Source organism: Macrotis lagotis, chromosome 2 (genome assembly GCF_037893015.1).
Source record: "Macrotis lagotis isolate mMagLag1 chromosome 2, bilby.v1.9.chrom.fasta, whole genome shotgun sequence".
Lineage (NCBI taxonomy): Eukaryota > Metazoa > Chordata > Mammalia > Peramelemorphia > Peramelidae > Macrotis > Macrotis lagotis.
In genome coordinates, this window is record NC_133659.1 from 332,746,589 (window position 1) to 332,767,259 (window position 20,671).

Consider the following 20,671-nt stretch of genomic DNA (forward strand, 5'->3'; position numbering starts at 1 on the left):
TCCGGCCTCAGACATTTAATAACTATCTAGCTGTGTGACCTTGGGCAAGTCACTTAACCACATTTGCCTTGCAAAACCTCCCCCCCCCAAAAAAAAGAGCGAGAGCGAGCAAACCTTTGATCTTCTGTGGGCAGAGGGGTTAAACAGTAAATATTTCATCAGTTCTTCCTCTAAAATGTTAAGCATGAAAATAGAGAAATACATTGAGGTCATTTTGGAGAATGTGAAAAATATATTTTGATATTTTTCCCTTGCTTCAGAAAGTCCCTGAGAAATCTTACATCCTGGAAAGAAATCACTCAAACAGCCACCTATTAGTGCCCAGCAGGACCCTGAGTCCTGAGGGGTCAAAGAAAAGTCAGCAACACAAGTCAGAGCCTTCAGCCAGGGATGGGTGAGCACCACCCCCTCAGTTTACTTCAATGACTGTGGTTGCCCTTTGTGGTAGAAGCGAACTGCAGTCATAGACATGATGATGCCTCTGCATGTCCTTCTCATGGCCTTTCCCAGAGTCTGACTGGAGAGGAAACAGGACTTATGCTGGTCTTGATGCCACCTTGACCCTGTACGGATACGTGATTGTTAGCAAGGCCCCGTGGTGCTCCAGCATCACCAGAGAGAGCACCGGATGTGAGACTCGAATCCAGACTGTCTCTTGCTTTTTAAATAGTAGGACAGTATCAGCTGGCCGCTCTGAAGTCTGCTCCCCAGAGTCTGAGCTCACCAGATGCCACCTGAATCCTCATTGCTTTCCAAGGCACTTGGGGCAAACTCAGTCCAGGGTGGCCCTGCCCTTCACAAAGAAAAGAGAACTAGTCCCATCCCCCCTTCCCCCGACTTGTCTCCCTCACTCTGGATTTTGGGATTTGAGCCTGAATCCCTTATGGAGGCTGTGGTTCACCTATCTTTCAGGACCAACTGACCCATGTTCAACTGCTGCTCATGTGGGGCAAGTGTATGAGGAAGAAGAAGCCTATGAGGAAACAGGCTTGCTGCCCATCCCCAAATTGGGCCCTGTAGCAGAATTTCCTTTGGGACAGCAAGAATCCACTTCTCATTTCCAAGTCTGTGGTTTTTCCCATTGGCCTCTCACAATTCCACGTAGCTCCAGAATCCTTTCTAAGTCTATACCCCTTCTCCTGTGCTCCCTGCTACATTGAATTGGTTTTATTCTTTTGGTCGACTTGTGACTTGACATTGGCTAGAGTCCCTTCGAAATGCTCTCCTGAATCCAAGTCTTCTGGGCTTTGATTGTCATTCTTTTTTTTTTTTTTTTGCATGGCAATGGGGTTAAGTGGCTTGCCCAAGGCCACACAGGTAATTATGAAGTGTCTGAGACCAGATTTGAACCCAGGTACCCCTGACTCTAGGGCCGACCCAGGTACTCCTGACTCCAAGGCTGGTGCTTTATCCACTGCACCACCTAGCCACTCCTCCTGATGTTCATTCTTAATCCACTTTACAATGCTGCTTCTCACCTTTGGTTTATATAAGCCTTATATATTTGTAAATAATCATCCATATTTCTGTAGCCATTCCTGTGTTTTTAGGGCTTACTGGCCATTCATCTGCTTTATGATGAAGAGGAGGTTTAGAGCTTAGCACAAAAGTCATCCTTTAGTTCAGATTGGGGATTTCTTTGATTCAAATTTTGTAGACTGAAAATGAGAAAAAAAAAGAATTTGTTCTTTCAACTCCCCCCACCTTGAGATGAGGAAACTGAAACAGGGAGATTAAGTTGCAAAAACTTACTGACTCCAAACTGACCCCCAGTCTTCAGAGTTCCAATCAGGTGCTCTTTCCCCTAACCTTGGTCAGTAAAACATCTAAATTCCTGAAATGTGTTAGACATAGGTAAATGTATTAGTAACACACACATACATGCACACACACATATTATATACATATATACATATATATTAGTTGGAGATAATGTTATTGAGAAGTAATAAGTTTTTTTAAAACCCACTCATACCATTTATTCATTCAAAGGAGGGGTTTGAGCTTCAAAAACCTTACTTTGAGAAGATATTTAAAAGAGCTCTGAAGGTAATTTTAGGGGAGAAATTTTATAGGCATTTTTGAGCAATAGAAATATGATTGGAATAGCTAAGTATAGAACCCATTCTTTGAAATGGATACCAGATGCATAATTTCTTACATTTGTTAATTAAAATATTTGTTTTTAAAATCTTTTAGTAACTGAGGGAGAAATCTCAAATCTTAGCGATACTGAAAAGGTGACTAGCAATTTTAATCTATTTATCTACTTACTATCTACTTTATGCAAAAGTCTCTTGCACATCATCCCTCCATAAATTGAGGGGGCTTTCATAGGGAATGAGCAAAGCTTCTTTCCCAATCAGTGTTTAATAATGGACCAATCTTTGCTGTCTAACAGCTGACTGAAAGATGTAGAGAATATCAAATCCCACTGTGCTTTCTGGCTGATTACAGAAAAGCATTTGATTCAGAAGAACTCCGACAGCAAGGTCTCCCCTGTTCCTACCTCAAGATCACGTCAGTACTCTTTGGAAGTCATCACAGCAGAAGTCAATGCAAGGCTCTAGGATAAGAAGCATCAGCTGAGGTGTACTGATAGCAGATGGAACAACACAGGTTTTCCAAGGGTCCTTGCCGCTTTGATACCTGAGATCCAATGTAGAGTCTGGTTCAAGTTGGAGATTTTCCAGGTATGTTGAGATTCCCCCAGTTACTACTCCTATTTGCAAAATACTGTGGAGCCTTCTAGAAGAGACTGTAATCACTCAAAGGCGTTTGCCCTGGCCACCAACACTAGAGAAATTGAAATGACGGAAAATAGTTATTTCCCAGATTTTGCCATGTGCTTGGAAGGATGTGCTCCAGAGCTTGTCCCACATTATGATGTGCCCGTCTGGACAGACTGGACAGATGGCAGTAAACTGGACCCAGAGTTGGGTGCCAGCAGCTGGAGGGCAGGGGGTTTGCTGTCAGAAGTCTGTAAAACAATTTTCTTTTTTGCTGATCATGAGGCTTTCCCATGAAGGCAAATGTCCACCTTTTTAATACTAGCATTCAACTGACAGTGAGAGCCTCTGAAGAACAAAAGCTGAGGGCTCACTGAGGGAAGGGCAGGGTCTCTGGGAGAGGACCCAGGCCGCCACAGAATTAGAGAAGCAGGTGCTCCAAACAAGACCCAGAGGAAAGGATTCTAGGACAAAAAGAGAAGCTGGGCTGGCTGGGGACAACCAAAGGACTACCAGCATGTGGATAGAATGGACAGACCTGTCTTAGGTGGGGTCTGTTTCGTTGGAGAGCACTCTCACATTCATGAGCTCCCTGATCTCTGTGAGTATAAGTGGTGAGCCTTCTTCAGCCATCTTGCCTTCACAAGCCAATTGTGGGAGAAAAGTCACTCAGCCAAGAGGTTGACCTGAGGGACAGAAAGGACCTCTAAACATTGAAATTATTCATAGTTGTGCTCTGGTAGCCAAAAAAATTGCACAAAAATCTGGAAACAGGTACTTGTCAACTGGGGAATGGCCAAAACAAATGGTGTTATGTAAATTAATAGCACATTGCTCCAGTTAATATAATGGACTTCATCATTATTTTCTCCAAAGAGCCTAGGATGTGGCCCCAGTCTTGGAAGGAGGGCCCATTTCCCTGTGCTGTTTATTGTGCTTGAAACAAATTTGTTCACTGTTAATTCCAAAGGTCAGGAAGGATCTGCTGTCTTGAGGGCAAGAAGGTGGGGGGATCCCTGGGTAGAAAAGGGGCACGCACTTCTACCGTCTCTCCCTTGGATCACTGCACCAGCCTCTTTGGTCCCTCTGCTCCAGGGTTCTTTTCTCTCTGATCTATAAGCTTTACACAGATACCAAGGAGCAAGTTGCAGTGTGCCCACCCCTCACTCCCAGTCTTTCCCAGCCTGGTCTCCCATATTCTGCTTCCTCTCACTCCCTGTCTGGGTCTTTGCCTGACATACCTGGAGTGTGTTCCCAAACTCCCTCAGCTTCCTTCAAACTCTTACTTTTTCCTGGAAACCTTTCCTAATTCTCCCAGGTGGCTGTAATGTCCTCCCTCCCAACCATCTTGTGTGGATCTCTTCTTTCAGACCTAGAGTTGTGTGTGTACTGCTCTCTTGGGGTTGAGAAGCAGAAGAGGGATTGTTGCCTTCTCTGGATCCATAGGGTCTAGCCCTTAGCTTGGCAGACACATGGAGTCTTAAGTAATTTTTCATTGATTGACTAGTCTCAAAAACCAAGAATTGAGGAGACTCAGGTACCCGCACAGCCCTGGCCCAGAATGGGTGAAGGGAATCATTAGAACTTGTCAAAGACTAGGGAGCATCAACCATCACAGACTCATGGGTTGATTTGGGCAGTAAATGTAGTATTAAAAAAAAAGTAGCAAGTTTAATGTGTGCAGAATTGGCTTGGTTTGTGGTTACTGATCCCGTAATGAATGGCTCTGGGAAAAAGGAAGTTTACAGGAAGTATTTTGGTGAGTCTTAGGGGAGCTTCCCCCATCCCTGAGGGTAAGCTGCTCCCCCTTGCTGCCTCCAGGGGTGTCACGGCACAGCAGAAGGCAGAGTTCCTGGTAGGATCTGGCCCTGTCCTCTAGAAGGCCACATTCCAGAGGGAGAGACCATCTAAGGCAGCTGCACAGAATCCCCACATCCCCCTTCCATGGGACTGGCAAGTCTTAGCTCCAGAGGCCAAGCTGCAGATTCTGTTTGCCTCTGCCCCTCTCCCCCTGGCTCCTAATTCTTCCCTTCTTTTAATTAGAACTAGCCTTCATGCCCCTCAAAGATGGCCCCACTTTCTTTCCCTAGGGTGAGATCTCTAGACCCTTTGCCACCATCTTGGACCCCATCCTCTGAGGGTTTCCAGCTCATTCTAAGACTCAGCGTTTTGACCCCCAGAAATGAACAGAGGCTGGTGATGGGGGCAGATTTTGGTTTGCCCATCCTATTGCTCACCCCGAATGACCTGGCATTGGAGCATTGCCTCCAGGTAAGGTAGAATAGGCCTCGGGCATGTATGCTGGGTGCTGCCAGGAGAAGAAAACAACAGTGGTTCCTGTTAACTTGCTAAGTTTTTAAAAGAGTACACTCTATTAGAAATGCCTCTTTTCCTAATACAATTTAGGTTTTGGAGCCTCCTTTCACAGATGAGGTGCACCCTGACCTTGACCCACAATCAGTGACTACTTGAGAACTGTCCCTTCCTCTTGCCACCCCTGACACACAGCATAGTCCCCATTGTGCCCCAAACTCTAGACATGGTGCTGTCTCTCAGGAGTCCTGCACAGGCATCCTGGGGGCCACAGACTTGGGAAACCAGGACTAGCCCAGAAATAACCCCTCAGGAGGCTTTGAGGGGAGGGCTGCCCAATAGCCTTCCTTAATTTCCTCTTCTTTCTGACTGTGCCTCCACCTTAGGCCAGCCTTTGTGGGTCCACTGAGGAAGTGATTGCCACTTGACCCTGTTCCTCACCACCTCAAACACAGCAGGGTGGGAAACCTTTTGTCCCTAAGCTGCAAAAAAATGAGCCTCAGTAGCTTCTTGTGGGTTTTTTTTTAAATAGTGTATTTGCTCCAAATCCTTTGTTTCCTCTAAAATGTTCAGTGTTTCATTTCTACTCCCTTTTTATTCATTGCAGAGAGCAGTGCACCTGGATTGTGGAAACCTTTAGTTACACTTGGAATTAGCAGGCAGTTACAGCTCTGCTTTGGCTTTTCTTTTCCCTTTGAAAGTCTGTGTTCAGGGGTGGCTAGGTAGTGCAATGGATAAAGCACCGGCTATGGAGTCAGGAGTACCTGGGTTCAAATCCAGTCTCAGACACTTAATAATGACCTAGCTGTGTGGCCTTGGGCAAGCCACTTAACCTCATTTGCCTTGCAAAAAACCTAAAAAAAAAATTTAAAAAAATCTGTGTTCTAGAAAGAAGAAAAATGAGTGTTTTTGGAAAGTAGTTGTTAGATTTTCATGAATAGACTGGTTGGTCTCATTTATTGGGAAAGGATGCTCCGCATGTAGCGTTTAAAAGAGGTCAGATACCCTCGGCCTCTGTAGACGTCTGTCCTGCACCTTGGGTTGGGTTGTTCACAGTCACCTCTTCTCCTGGGGCATCCAAGTTTCCTGAGCCTCTGCCACTCTCTCAGCACCACTTCTGATCCTCCAGCTGGGACAATCCCGCATGCGCAGGCGGGCAGACACTTGGGAGCAGCCGCTCCATTGACCCATTGAACACCTCACTGGAGGTGGGTAGACACCAATTTGTTCATGCAAACAAGGTCAGGGTGTTGATGGACCCTGGAGAGGCAATACGTGCTCTTCTGAACTTGTGAAAGCCACCAGCTCCCACCTCAGAAATGACCCCTTGTGTCTTGTATCTAGTCAGACCTCACAGCCTGACCTTCCTTATCAACCTTATACAAAAGGAGTCTTTCCCCATTTCTCCCTTTCCTTTACACACATTCTCTCCTTAGACGCTTAACCTTCTGGCTCCAGGCTTCACCACTTGGTGGGAGCTGCCAAGTCCTGTCCCCCTTTTCCTTTCTTTATCATAGATTTTTCTGTGAGGGAGGAAGATAAGAAGAGCCAGAGAGTGGAAGGAGCTATTCCTTAGATACATGAATGGCAGAGCCAGGATTTAATAATCGTTGTTATTACTAATTTGTGTAACACTTTGTAAGACTTTACACCTATTTTCTTACTTGATTTGAGCCCTGGTCCTCTCACAGCAATGCCAGCATTCTTTCTGCTGAACTGTCCTCTCTCTCTTTTTTCTTTTTTGCAACTTACTGTTTTTCATACAAATATTTTATTTGTTTTCCAATTATAAACAATAGTAGTTTTGCAGTTTTTCCCCCTCCCCCTGCCCCCCCCAGAAGGCAGTCTGTTAGTCTTTACGTTGTTTCCTTGCTAGGCATTGATCAAAATTGAAAATGTTGAGAGAGAAATCATATCCTTGAGGAAAAATTAAATTTTAGATTTAGCAAAATTATATAGTACATAAGACAATTTTTTTAAAGAAAAAAATTGAAGGTACTAATCTTTGGTCTTTGTTTAAACTCCATAGTTCTTTCTCTGGATACAGATGGTATTCTCCATTGCAGATACCCTAAATTTGTCCCTGAATATTGCACTACAAGATATTCACGTTTGTGAGTTAAAACATGGAATGACAAGAGCTTTTATCAAATCTAATCCCTTTTATAATTTTGTTGTCATCCTCTTTATGGCCTGTGTCTGTGCAGTAGAATCACATTTATCCAAGGACTCTGAGCATGTACGTGTGTGTGTGTGTATGTGCACGTGTGCATGCTTCAATGACTACCCTGACTCTCCTTGACTCCCCTTCCTAGCTCTTGCTAGCTTTAATTCTTGTGTCTATGAAGTTGATTCCCCAGCCTCTTTCTGTTTTACTGGATGCAGCTGAGTGATACAGTGGATAGAACACTGGCCTTGGAGTCAGGAGGACCAGAGTTCAAATCCAGCCTCAGCCACTTACACTTACTAGCTATGTGACCTTGGCCAAGTCACTTCACACTGCCTCGCATCTGGGGTCATCTCCAGTTGTCCCAATTCCTATCTAGTCACTAGATCCAGATGGTTCCAGAGGAAAAAGTAAGACTAGTGACTTAGCACAGCCACCCCCAGCCACATCCTATTCATGTGTTTGTCATGGTATCCCTTCCTGATGTTGTGGTCTGCTTTGAGAACAAAGGACAAACATCATCATCATTTAACCTGTCTCCAGAACTCCTATTTCATATTTCCTATTTTCCCCTGGATTCATGCCCCTAAACTGAATCAGTGGATCTCCAAGCTCCATAAAGCCAGCCTCTCCCAGGGTCAACTCCCCTCTCTGTTAGAGAACTGAACTGGCCCCCAACCCCAGGTCTCCTCTTTTCAGTTGCAGGAGGGCCAGAGCTGAGACCCAGGCCTTGCCCTGTACACAAGGTTCTGGAGGGGGTGGCAAGACCCTGTTCTTCTTGGAATTTAAAGCCCTTTAGATGATCTCATTCCATCTCATCACCGCAGGTGAATTTTCCATTACTCCCCATTTTGTTGGTGACATGCTGGCCAAACTAGCTTTCTTGCTGTTCCCATACAAGATGTCCCATCTCTTGACTTTACATAGACTCTCTGTGGCTGTTGTCTGGAAGCCTGGAATGTTCTCTTCTCCCCTGAGCTCAGGATTCCAGCCATTCTTTTCTAGATCAGGGGATTGAGCTCTCCTTTGAGTTCTTGACGCCAGTGCTACTTGCTCCATGAAGCTTTCCCTCATTCCCCTTCCTCACTTAAATTGAATATTCCCTTTCTTAAACTTGGTAAAACATCATCTGTCCCATCTCTCCCTTTGTGTCTCCTGTGTTCTTGTAGCTAATTCTATCTCAAACACATACATATATGCATTTTCCATCTCCAGGTGTGAGCTCCTGGTGAGCAGGTCTGCATCTCATTTCATCTTTTTGTCTCTAGAACCTTGTACATAAACATGCGTTGAATTTGACCATTTCTTAGGTCAAGAATCCCATCCAATTTGAAATCTCTTTTTCATCCCCAGATGTGGCCTCAAGTTCTTTCTGGATCTGGGCCTCTGTACATTTCCTGTGATTTGTGGTCCCCTAGGGACCTAGAGTGGCCAAGCCCCTAGGCTGGGAAATGAAGTAATAGATCTCCTCAGTAATGCTGCAGAGGCAGTAGTGATAGGAAGAAGTCATATGGACAAAGAACTTTCCTTTTTTTATTTAAATTTTCTTTTAAATTATATTTAAAGATAATTCTCAATATTCATTTATAGAGATTTCTCCCTCTCATCCTTCCCCTCTTCCACCTTAAGATAACAAGTAATCTAATATAGTCATGTATATACAATTGTGTTACACCAATTTCCTTGGTTGGTTGGTTCTTGTCCTTCATTATCAAAGAAGACTAAAATAGCATCACTATGTTTGAGACAAATGATAGTGTGTCCGACTGCGACTGATCAGACCAATATGAGCTTGGAATGTTCTACCATAGGTTGGGCACACATAATCCATGTGAACCCCTGGGATGGGTTCTCTAAGCTGCTTCCATGCTGGGTGGTCCTGTGCCAGGGTCTCCCATGTTGTACAGTCAGTTCTAAAGGTCAACAGTGAGACCTTCAGGGTGTGCTGGTGTTGCTTCTTCTGACACCCCCCCCCCCCCCCCCCCCCCCGCTGCCATGTGAGCGCTTGCCCTGGGTGAGTTCTCCATAAAAGCATCTTCTGGCATACCTCTGTCATTCTAACAATGCATCCAGCCCATCATGGCTTCCCTCTCTGTAATAACATTTGAATGCTTAGCAGTTTAGCTGAGAAAGGATCTCAGTGTCTGGGATCTTCTGCCAGGTTACCTTTGGAATCTTCCTTAGGCAATTTAAATGGAAGCGATTTGGTTTCCAGACATGGTGCCAGTAGACTGTCCAGGTGTCACAGACAAATAGCAATGAGGTCATCAGAACACCTCTGTAGATCATCAGTTTGATAGTGAAATACCTTTTCTATCCACACTTTCTTTGGGAACCTCCCAAATACTGAGCTAGCTCTGGCAAGACAAGTGTCAACCTCATTGTCTGTGTGTAATTCCTTGGAAAGGACACTGCCAAGGTATTTCCATATTGGTCATACTGTGAAAGAAGAATCAGAATAAAGGGAGGAAAAACCATGAGAAGGAAAAAAACAAAAACTAATTTAAAAAGATGAACATTGTTAGCTTTGATCTGCATTTAGCCTCCATAGTTCACTCTCTGGATGTGGATGACATTGTCCATAGCAAGTCTCTCAGGACTGGTCCTTGACCACTGAACTGCTGGGAGAAGCAGCATCCATCATAGTTGATCAGCCCACAAGGCTGCTGTTTCTGTGTCCAATGTTCTCTTGGTTCTACTTCAGTTCATGCAAGTCTTTCTCAGGCTTTTCTGAAGTCCACTGTGCATGATTTCTTAATAAAACAATAGTTTTCCTTTACATTCATTTACCATAGTTGGTTCAGCCATTCCCCATTGCTGCTACCAAAAAACTTGTTATAAATTGTACATGTGGGTCTTTTTCCATTTGGGGTTACAGACCAGTAGTGATGTTGCCAGATCAAAGTAGGCAGTTTTATAGCCTTTTGGACATAGCTCAAAATTGCTCCCCAGAACGATGGGATCAATTCACAACTTCACCAACAGTGCATTAGTATCCCAGCTTGCCCACATCCCCTCCGACATTTCTTTTTCTTTTTTTCTTTTTGCTCAAGGTCACATAGAGAGGTAATTATTAAGTATCCGAGGTCAGATTTGAATTCAGGTCCTCCTGACTCCAGGGCCAGGGCTCTTCTAAAGTGCAGGATTATCCTTCTGTTACTATCTCCATTTTAAAAATCTGGAAAAAGATTTAAAGCGTTGGTCAGCTGGTGAGTATTAGAGCTGGAGGTCAAGGCCACGAGGGTTGTGCCTCATTGGAGGGTCAGCCAGGGAGGCTTTCTCTAAGGAGCTGTTGCTTAGAGTGCCCAAGTCTCCTGCCTGTGATCTCTTCCTCCTTCCATCTAGAACATGTTACAGTCTAATTTTTTCCTTCTCTTCTGGTAGTAATCTTAAGATCAAGGAACTTTGGAGATCCTAATCAGACTTCTTTTTACATGAGAAAACAGAGAAAAATTGGAGGTGCTCTTTTGACCCTGGGGTCTAATGTCTTTCTTTCCTCCTTTTCTCAGCCTTTGTTCTATAGGACCTCACTGTAAACCTGTTTTCTTTCTCCTTCAGCCCCCCCTTTGGAGACAATGTTCATCATTGCTTCCTTCTCTTTTTTGTTAGTTTGCCTAGTATTACACCTTCTCCTGGGATCTCATTCTAGAGGGATCTACATTAAATGCCCAGAATTTGTATTTATAATGAAGGAAAACAAACTAGTCAAAATTTTCTTAGTCATGTAAAATCATTAGGCAAAAATCTTATCAGTAGGTGACTGCCACCCTGACTGCTGAAAAAGCATTAGGAATGAGGTTAGAGGAAGACACTTCCTCAAATTGATGACCCTATCCTTCTGGTCTGAGCAAAAAGTGGTTGATAGAAGACCAGTCAGTGATAACCTTGACCTTACCAAAGTGAGATCTGAGAGAAGGCAGGTGGTAGCCTTTAGGAAAGGGGCAGGTGGAAATTAGGCCTTGGAATGATTCACTTTGGAAGTCCTTTGTGTAGTCACCATACAGATCACAGAAAGGAGAAGCTGACAGACTAGATCTGTAGCTTCAGGATAAGGAAGGGGCTGGGGAGAGAAGCAAGCCCTCTACTGATGACTTTCCTTGGCTTTCATTTTCATCTCCAGGGTCTGGGGAGGGTCCCATTTGGACGGCAGAGGTCATTCACCTTCTGAAATCCTGGCCCTGCCATCTACTGTTAGTGAGCCCCCTCTCCACCAAGCCTTAGCTATCTCCCCTATAAAATGAGAGCTTTGGACTAGATGCTCTATGTTGTCCCTTCTCACCGCAGATCTTTGATCTTATAAAGAGTTCAGCAGAACCCGCTGGCAGAGTCTTTGGCTCTCAGAGCAAGATGGGGCATTCACCTCCTCCATTCCTGGCCCAGGTCTCCTCCATGGTGTCTTTCTGCGTAGATGCCAACTAACCATTTATTGATTGAGAAATAGAAGGCTAAGAGTTGGGTCCCATGATGGTTGGTGATACAGGTGCAAATTCCCTTGACTTTTTTCATTGTCTTACTGAAATGTGCCTTGAGACTCCGAGGTGTATCTGATTGAAATTTTAGGAGCGATCTTGTCCAGTTTTCTGCGAGATTTACAGAAGGCTTAAATACATTGGTTAGCCACTTATTTGGTATGCAGAAGAGATTGGGAGAAGTTAAATTCAGAGTAACCCCCCCCCCCCCCCCCCCCCCCCCGCCTTTAAAGTTTTGATGATAAATTATATACAACTGACACTGGCAGAACAAACAATCATTAATAATGTTTTGTTTCATTTAACAAAGTTGAGAATTTTTATCATTTAGAATTGAAAAGCTTTGTATTGCTTTTGATTCAAGAAAAAATCTACTCATTTTTGATAAGCTTCCATTTTCTACTAGTGGGAAACGTGGCTCTAAGATGACTTCAGTTAAATTGTTTAATAGACATCATTTAGATAAATTTATCATGCAATTATTAAGTTCCCACTGTGTGCTAGACTCGGTGGAATAGAAAGATTTTAAAATGGCTTTCTTGCTGTCAAAGAGCTCACATTTATTTAGAAGTTTGTTTTTAAACCCATGGACAAAACTTAGTCACAGTTGTAGGGATTTTTCTAGCCAGATGCCAGCTCCCTGGCTTGACCTGCTTTCCCTACCTCCTCAGCTTCCTGCCCAGCGCCCAGGTCCTCTCTTGGCCCTGATCCGGTTCCTGTGTGGTTTCATTCCCCACAGCCGCAGAGCTCTGAAGGTTAGCCACTGGCTTTGCCTTTCCTTGTGTCCCTGTCTCCTAGCCCAAGTGTTACAGGCTTCATCTGCTTCCTGACTGCCAGATCAAACCTTTTACAGACTGGCTCCTTCCCACCCTATTCTACAAGAGTCCCTCTGCGGGTTCCCTGGGCTGGAGTTGGCCCCTTCCTCACTCCTCCTACTGGGATTTAAGGTCTGTCCACATACCCACAAGAGATCAAAATGTAATTGAGCCACATTTATCAAAATAAGTAAATATACAAAATAGCTAATGTTGAAATGTGGCTTTCTAAGTTGGGGATGTGGCCTACAGGGCTCCTTCACACCTTTTGGCCACCATTTACATTTGACTCACCAGGAAGCCTTTCCTGATCTCCACCCCCCCCCCCCCCCACATTACCCTGGGTTTATTTTATATTCCCTCTCATGGTTATGTTCTCTCCCTTTCCCAGTGTTTGAGCATCTTGCTGATAATGTTGCTGTAGGATATGTAGCTGGCTAAAGGTTCAGGCAGAGCAGGAAAGAATTCACGTAAGAGACCAGCTCTGACCCAGAAGAAATTTTAGGGACAAAAAAGGTTTCACAGAAGCTAAGGGAAAAGAGAGACTAAAGGGCAGGAAACCACTGATTCCTAAGCAACCTAAACAATCTAAACATCCAAAGCCATCATGAAAAGTTGAGCAGTAAGGAAAAGTATAGGAACAAGAGAGGTTACAGGAGCACTCATACTCCACTTCTTTCAAAGGCAAGCCATTGAGATAAGTAGTAAAGAAGGGCATAGGGGAATGACTCTTCCCCAAGAGTGGACTAGTTTCCCAAAGGAAAAAAAGCGTTTTTTTTATTGACTCTTTTGTATGTGTATATACATGGGGACATTTGAGTAGCTATTATTTACAGTTTTCCTTTTCACATTTGTAATACTCTTAGGAAAAACCTCACATAAATTATTTTGAACTGCATTAGAACTTTGAAGGGTTTGTGTTCTGGTGGCAGAATGTCTAAAGTCTTTGGAGTGACCTAACCTGAATGAAAGGGAGACCAAGGAAAGCCAATGGCTAATGAGGAACTCACACTCATTATGACAGTAGAGACAATGTACAATAATCCTTCCTTTAAGGAAGCCAGGGGAACTAAGAACTGAGATCCAGAGAGAGCAGAATAGGCCAGGCCAAGGTAGGAGGCAGGAGGTGGGACATCCTGGGTAAGGATGGCCGGGGAATGGTGGTCCAGGCTTGCAGGGTCCAGGGAAGAAGACTGGAAAGGTAGGGTGGTTCCACACAGGAAACCACCGTATTTGATGAACTAGAATGGGTCACAGTCAGACTTGAACTTTAACTAGATCAACTGGACAACTGAGAGGGCATAAAGGTCCAGGGTGAGGAGAGGAAGGATTTGCACCAGGACACTGTCACAGAACAGTGTCCTTGTAACAGTGTCACAGGAGGAAAGGGGACGTGTGTTTGTCTCCAAGAAGACCCTTATAAGTTAAAAGGAAAAAAGGAAAGAAATTGAACTGAAGAATGTGAAAAAACAATTACCCTAAGAGACTAGGAATTTAAGAGAGACTTAAGTGGGAAAAGGAAAGGAGCAAGAGTTGGACCGGATGGGGCGGAGCCATATGGCGACAAGAGAGGAACTTCTCTTAGGTGCTCTCTCATAAAACTTATAAACTAAGGACTCTAACTAAATTTTCGAGAGATAGAACCCACAGAGGGACCCAGTGAGGTAGTTCTCCTACTCAAGGTAACCTGGAAAAGAACAGAAAGGCTCTGCTCCCTGGGGTCGGAGGGGCGGCCCGGCGGAGGGGTGGCCCGCCAGAGCGAAAGAACTTCAACCTCCCAGAGGCAGCCCCAGGGCGCTGGGAGCCACGGCTGACAGCAGCCGGGGAGTCTCCTGAGCTACACCCCAGGGAGCAACCTGGGGGAATGGGGTGGGGGTGGGGAACCTCTGCCAGAGCGAGCACATGAAGCCCAGCCCTCAGGGCACACAGCAACCTCTGTAGGACACTGGGGTTCTGACCACATTCAGATCCTGATCACAGTCTAGGGTCCCCCCCCAATAGAACAGCAGGGCCCCCCCCACCTCAGCCCCGTGGAAGAGGGGGATGCATATGGTCATTCACAGACCAGGAGGGAGGACAGAGCCTCTCACACTGAGACCCTTGTGGGAGTGTCCCAAAAGCTCAGGAAGCACCCCCCAAAACAGGCTTAGACTGGGAAAATGAGCAAGCAGAGAAACAAGAGGAACACCATTGAGAAATATTTTGTATGTGAGCCCAAGAAAGATCAAAATACTCAGTCTGAAGATGAGGAAGCACAAGCTCCTGCATCTAAAGACTCCAAGAAAAACAGAAATTGGGCTCAGGCTATGACAGAGCTCAAAAAAGACTTTGAAAATCAAATGAGGGAGTTGGAAGAAAAACTGGGAAAAGAAAGGAGAGAGATGCAGGAAAAACATGAAAATGAAGTCCGCAGCCTAGTCAAGGAAATCCAAAAAAATGCTGAAGAAAATAGCATGCTAAAAACCAGCTTAGGTCAAATAGATAAAACAGTTCAAAAAGTTATTGAGTAGAAGAATGCTTTAAAAAGCAAAGCAAAATTGGCCAGATGGAAAAAGAGATAAGAAAGCTCTCTGAGGAAAACAAATCCTTTAGACAAAGAATAGAACTCAGGGAGATTGATGAATTTATGAGAAATCAGGACTCAATACTTCAAAACCAAAAGAATGAAAAATTAAAAGAAAATGTGAAGCATCTCATTGAAAAAACAACTGATATGGAAAACAGATTTAGAAAAGATAATTTAAAAATTATTGGAATACCTGAAAGTTATGATCAGGAAAAGAGCCTTGACATTATTTTCAAAGAATTACTACAGGAAAATTGCCCTGATATCCTAGAAGCAGAGGGCAAAATAGAAATGGGGAGAATCCAAAGATCCCCTGAGAAAGAGATCCCAAAAACCCAACTCCTAGGAATATTGTAGCCAAGTTCCAGAACTCCCAAGTCAAAGAGAAAATATTACAAGCAGCCAGAAGGTCACAATTCAAATACCATGGAGCTGCAGTCAGGATCACACAGGACTTAGCAGCAACTACATTGGAAGCTCGTAGGGCTTGGAATACAATATAACGGAAGGCAAAAGAGCTTAGAATGCAGCCAAGGATCAACTACCCAGTGAGGCTAAATGTCCTCTTCCAGGGAAAAAGATGGACTTTCAATGAACCAGAGGAATTTCAAATGTTCCTGTTGGAATGGCCAGAGCTGAACAGAAGGTTTGATCTTCAGATACAGGACTGGGGTGAAGCATAGAGATTAGAGGAGAAGGGGAAAATATGAGGGACTTAAATGATGATGAACTGCATGTATTCCTGCATAGAAAAATGACACTAATAATACTCATATGAACCTTCTCAATTAACAGAGCAGGTAGAAGGAGCTTTTATAGATGAAGCACAGGAAAAAACTGAATTTGAAGATATATTGTGGTGTAAAAATGGAGTCAATAGATAAAAGGGAAATGTAATGGGAGAAAGAAAAAGGAGAGGGGGGAATAGGCCAAGGTATTTCATATAAGATTTTTCTTTATTACAATGAGCTATTGTAGTGATATGGAAGGGGAGAAGGCAAGGGGGAATGAGGGAATCTTTGCTCTCATCAGAGGTGGCTAGGAGAGGAAACAGCATATATACTCAATGGGGTATAGACATGTGGAGTAAGAAGGAGAATGGGGGACAAAGGGAAGGGGTGGGGATTTGAGTGATGGAGGAGAGGATGGACCATTGGGGGGGGGGGAGAATGGTCAGATATAACACATTTTCTTTTTTATTTCTTGCAAGGGGCTGGGATTGGATGACCTGTCCGGGATCATAGGGCCAGGTTGATGCTGAGCCTAAGGGGTAGTAGGGGGGCTCGGGGCCTCTTGGCCCCAGGACCAGGGATCTGTCTGCTGCGCCACTCAGCTACCCTATAGCAGAGTCAGAGTGAAAGGAGAGAGAAAATATAGTACATGGTAGTGGAGAAATACGAAAGGAGGGAGTTGTGATCAGCAATGGCAATGGTGGAAAAATATGGAAGTAACTTTTGTGATGGATTTATCATAAAGAATGTGATCCACCCATGACAGAGTTGCTGGTGTTGGAACAAAGACTCAAGCACATTTTTTATTATTATTATTATTATTTTGGGGGGGGTGCAGGGCAAATGGGGCTGGGTGGCCTGCCTGGGGCTACATAGCAGGGTGTCTAAGGCCAGATTTGGACCCGGGTGCTCCTGGCTCAAGGGCCAATGCTCTGTCCACCACCCAGCCACCCCTACTATTATTACTATTTTAATTTATGTTGTCTTTTTTTTTTTGGTTTTTGCAAAGCAGTGGGGTTCGGGTGGCTTGCATGTCACACAGCTGGGTGATTGTTGGGTGTACGGGGCCAGATGTGGGCTCTGGTGCTCATGGCTCCAGGGCTGGTGCTCCATTCATTGCGCCACCTAGCCATACCTACAATTATTACTATTATTTTTTTTAATTTTAATTTGTTTCTCTCACCTTTACTTTATCGCTCAAGCAAGTCTATATTTATGGGGGGCAAGGGGTTATTTCATTTACTCTTAAACAAGAATATTTTATTAATGTAAAAAACATTATTTGTACAAAATGAGAATAAATATTAAATAAAAAAAGATAAAGTCCATAGATGTGGTGCATGAATATCAGTCAGTCAATTAATTTATGTGATTATTGCTTTTTTTGGATTTACCTGATGCATGGTAAATTTTTTTTCAAACTTATTTTGAGTGGATCTTTGTCAAATGTGTTTCTTGTTGAGTAACAGATTGTAGGGTTTCATTTTCTCATCCAATTTGTCACTTTTTCATTTTGGGGGGCTGTTTAATCCTTTCATATTTGAAGTTATGAGTTAAGGTTATGTTTACTTCCATCTGTCTCAAATTTTTTTAAGTTAAGATTTTGCCCCCTTTCTGCTGTTAATGCAATTTTCATTTGTTTACTTTCACCTTTTTTTATATTACTTTATTTTCCTAGCTTTCTTTTCCTTACCCCTGTCCTCTCTTCTCAGTTATTACCCTTTTCCTTCAGTGTTTGTTTATTAGTTCATCTCTTCTATTGGCTATATATTTCTTCCCACTCTTTTTCCTTTGACTCAAGTAGATTCCTGCTTCCTCTCCTCCCCTTCATGAGTCCTGTTTCATCGATTTTTTTAAATTTATTTTTTGGGTCCCTTTTCAGAAAAGACTATGGCATCAGGGAGGTGATGCTGTGAGATTCATGTCAATTGAATTCAAGTTGGGGGGGGGCATGCTGTGCCAAGTCACCAACCTCCCTTTCTCCTCCAGAGCTTCCTGGGTCCAGGGGTGAAATATGAATCAGGACGATTGGAAATGGCTCTGGGTTTGAGGCAGTCAGGATGAAGTGACTTGCCCAGGGTCACACAGCTAGTGAGTAAGTGTCTGAGGCTGGATTTGAATTCTGATTCTCCTTATCTATCCACTGCACCACCTAGCTGCCCCTTAAACATTGATGCCTAGAGTAGAGAATGAGCACCAGTGTTTGCCAGAGGAGAGGAGCATGATGGCCTTCCAAACGTTATCTTCAGTTGGAAGTCCAGATCGACTTCCAATGACTCTAGCCTTGATTGTTGGCGATCTGGTGAGGACCCTACTGGTCTTCAACTTGTTCTCCAGGATTGTGTCCCTTTCACTAATCAATGGCACCATAGGTCTATGCCCATAAATAGCCTTCAGGTCATGGATTGTTACCTTCATGTAAAAGTGAGTTTCCTCTGCCTTTTCATTGGGCCAGTCTCTTCCCAGAGACAGAGGTGCTATCCTGCCTGAATCCCTGCGGAGTTCTCTTTTTTGTAGTTGTCTAATAGCTTCTGAATTTCCCCATTGTTTCTGTCAAATCAGTCTGGATGTTTGCTAGTGTTCCAACCCAGATGAGTAAAAGCCGAACGCCCTGTCCATTCCTTTCCTGCTATGCTGCTGCCAACCCTGTCCTTGGTCTGCTTTCCCTCTTAGCTAGCCAGGAACTAGAAGTGTTCTACTCTGTGGGAGAGTCCTCACAAGGAGAGCTCCCCTAGTGGTGAAAAGAGATGACACCAACACCCTGCTCATGGCCTCTCTGAGGAACTTTGGAAATCATTGAGGGGTGTGGGAGAGGCTGGTAGGGGACACCCAGCATGACACACCCACATCAGAGAAGGCACTGTGCTCTAGGAGCAAAGCAGAATTGCAGTAGCTCAAAGAAGTGTGAGAGGCACAAATTTAGAGTCATCTCCACTCCAGATATTCTTGTGGACTCTTTGTGCCCAACCTGGTCAGTTGCCATTGGACACACTGGACCTTGATCCTGACCCCAATGTAGTGACATCATTTTGGTCCTCTTCCCAAATGAAGGTCAATAACCATTCATCTCTTTGAATGGGGGGGGGGGGGTCAAAGTGTAAAAGCAATGAAGAATAGGAACAAGAAAAGATTGGGAGTTGGAAAGGGATGTTCTCATCCTGGAAGGGGAAAGGAAATGATGCCATTAACAGACTTTACCATAACAGAAAAGATGTGTGGCTGAAGTAAGAGAAGAGGTTCTTCTAATTAGTTTCTTGGGGGAGAATTTGTCCAAGCATAGTCTTAATCTCTAAAAATGGTTTGTGTTTACCTGAATGGCATCCTTACCCCTAGGAGAAATAATATATAGGATTCCAACAGTAGATCTCAGCATGGAATATCATATTTCAAGAACAACATGGAAGAGTGAAAAGTAATTGTGGACCTAGCAAATTCACAATTCATAGTGGTTTCCACTACATACACTGCTTCTAGTCATCATTGTTTCCTTCATAAACTGGCATTGCTACAGGCAGTAGAAAAGGAGGAGAATGGGATGAAATCTGTAAAAGGACCAGCTGATATTTCATCCCCCTCATCAGATAATGAGGGATACTGAAAGAATAAAGAAGGAAAATCCCAGGCTAAATTAGAAAATAAAATTCAGAAGAAGGGGAAATAATGGACAAAGCAATGAAAAAAGGTACAGCAAAAGAAGTAAAATATTGAGGACCCAGAAAAGTGGGATTTCCATCACTAACTTAACTAAAAGACAGAAGTCCCAAAGAGAGGAAAACATAGATAGTAAGGTTTAGACATTCCAGTAGACTCAGGTACTTGGACTAGGTGAGATGTGGGCTTGGGGAGAGCCCTCTCTAGGAACAGACCAGCATCAGATTGTAAGGACAACAGAATTCCTCCTATGTGCTGCCGAGGGAGGGATTGAAGGCAATACAAAAGAAATAAATGGAGGGAAGCTCAACTCTCAGAGGCTGAAGAAAACAGAGGAACCCCAGGGTGACGTAGAGGTCAGATGCGTTCAACCTGCTGTGACCCTCAGGTCTGAGTCCCATTTGGGGTTGTGCTCCTTGGTGGTATAGGTGCCATCATATTCATTAATGGGTATGAAAAGTCCTTGAAAGGTTTTTGTTGGGTGATGGAGCCTAAAAGAAAGCTCAAGGTTGGACACCGTATCACTCACCTCTCTCCATTTCCATTTTCCTATCTATAAACTGGGCCTTCTGACAATACCTCCTCCTTGTTAGGTTGTGAGGATCAAATAAGATATTTAGTAAAACACTCTACAAACCTTAAAATGCCCTCTAAGAACTAATTTTAAAAATGTCCCAGCATCTATACAACTAGAAGGGTAACTGTCACAACTATTGTTAGGTACTTTCTGCCATTCCAACTTGGGTCCTATAATTAGCCAGGTATATTCCTCCCCTCCTCTTGAATCCTGGGCCCCTTTTGTGCTTGCTTCTGGATTTGTAGGAGTTTTGAGGAATTTAGCCTTAGTTTCCCTATGTAAACTCCCAAGACAGTTAGTTTATACATTTTGTCATTATTTTAAATGGGATGTTCTGTCTCCTTTTGCTTAATTTTGTTAGTAATATACAAAAAGACCAATCATTTGGGAAAGAATTAGGAAGGGAGGGAGTTCTTCTCTTATGCTTTAATGTAGTCATCATTATTGACTGTTGGAGTCTGTTAGAAAAAGAGGGAACATGCTTTGGTGAAATGGTCTTAACCTGGAGCCTCAGAACTTGAATGGGGGGAAAAGATATCTTTATTTTCACTTACCTTTAGCTGATGTCCTTCATTTATGAACATCAACAACTAATATTCTAAGAAAGGGTGAATAATCTTTCACCAAATGGTCAAAGAGACCCAAGACTCCTG

General features: G+C 43.7%; 1 protein-coding gene across 10 annotated transcripts in view; it reads left to right on the forward strand.

The window, feature by feature from the left end:
* TNRC6B (trinucleotide repeat containing adaptor 6B) overlaps nt 1-20,671 on the forward strand; it is a 218,834-nt gene that overhangs the window by 102,545 nt on the left and 95,618 nt on the right. For 3 of the 10 annotated variants that reach the window (XM_074226987.1, XM_074226988.1, XM_074226989.1), the window contains one exon: nt 2,458-5,000. The exons of the other annotated variants lie outside the window; for them this stretch is intronic. In XM_074226987.1, coding sequence (XP_074083088.1) covers nt 4,972-5,000 — 29 coding nt within the window. In that variant the 5' untranslated portion in view covers nt 2,458-4,971. The remainder of the gene's footprint in view (nt 1-2,457; nt 5,001-20,671) is intronic. 10 annotated transcript variants of the gene reach the window in all.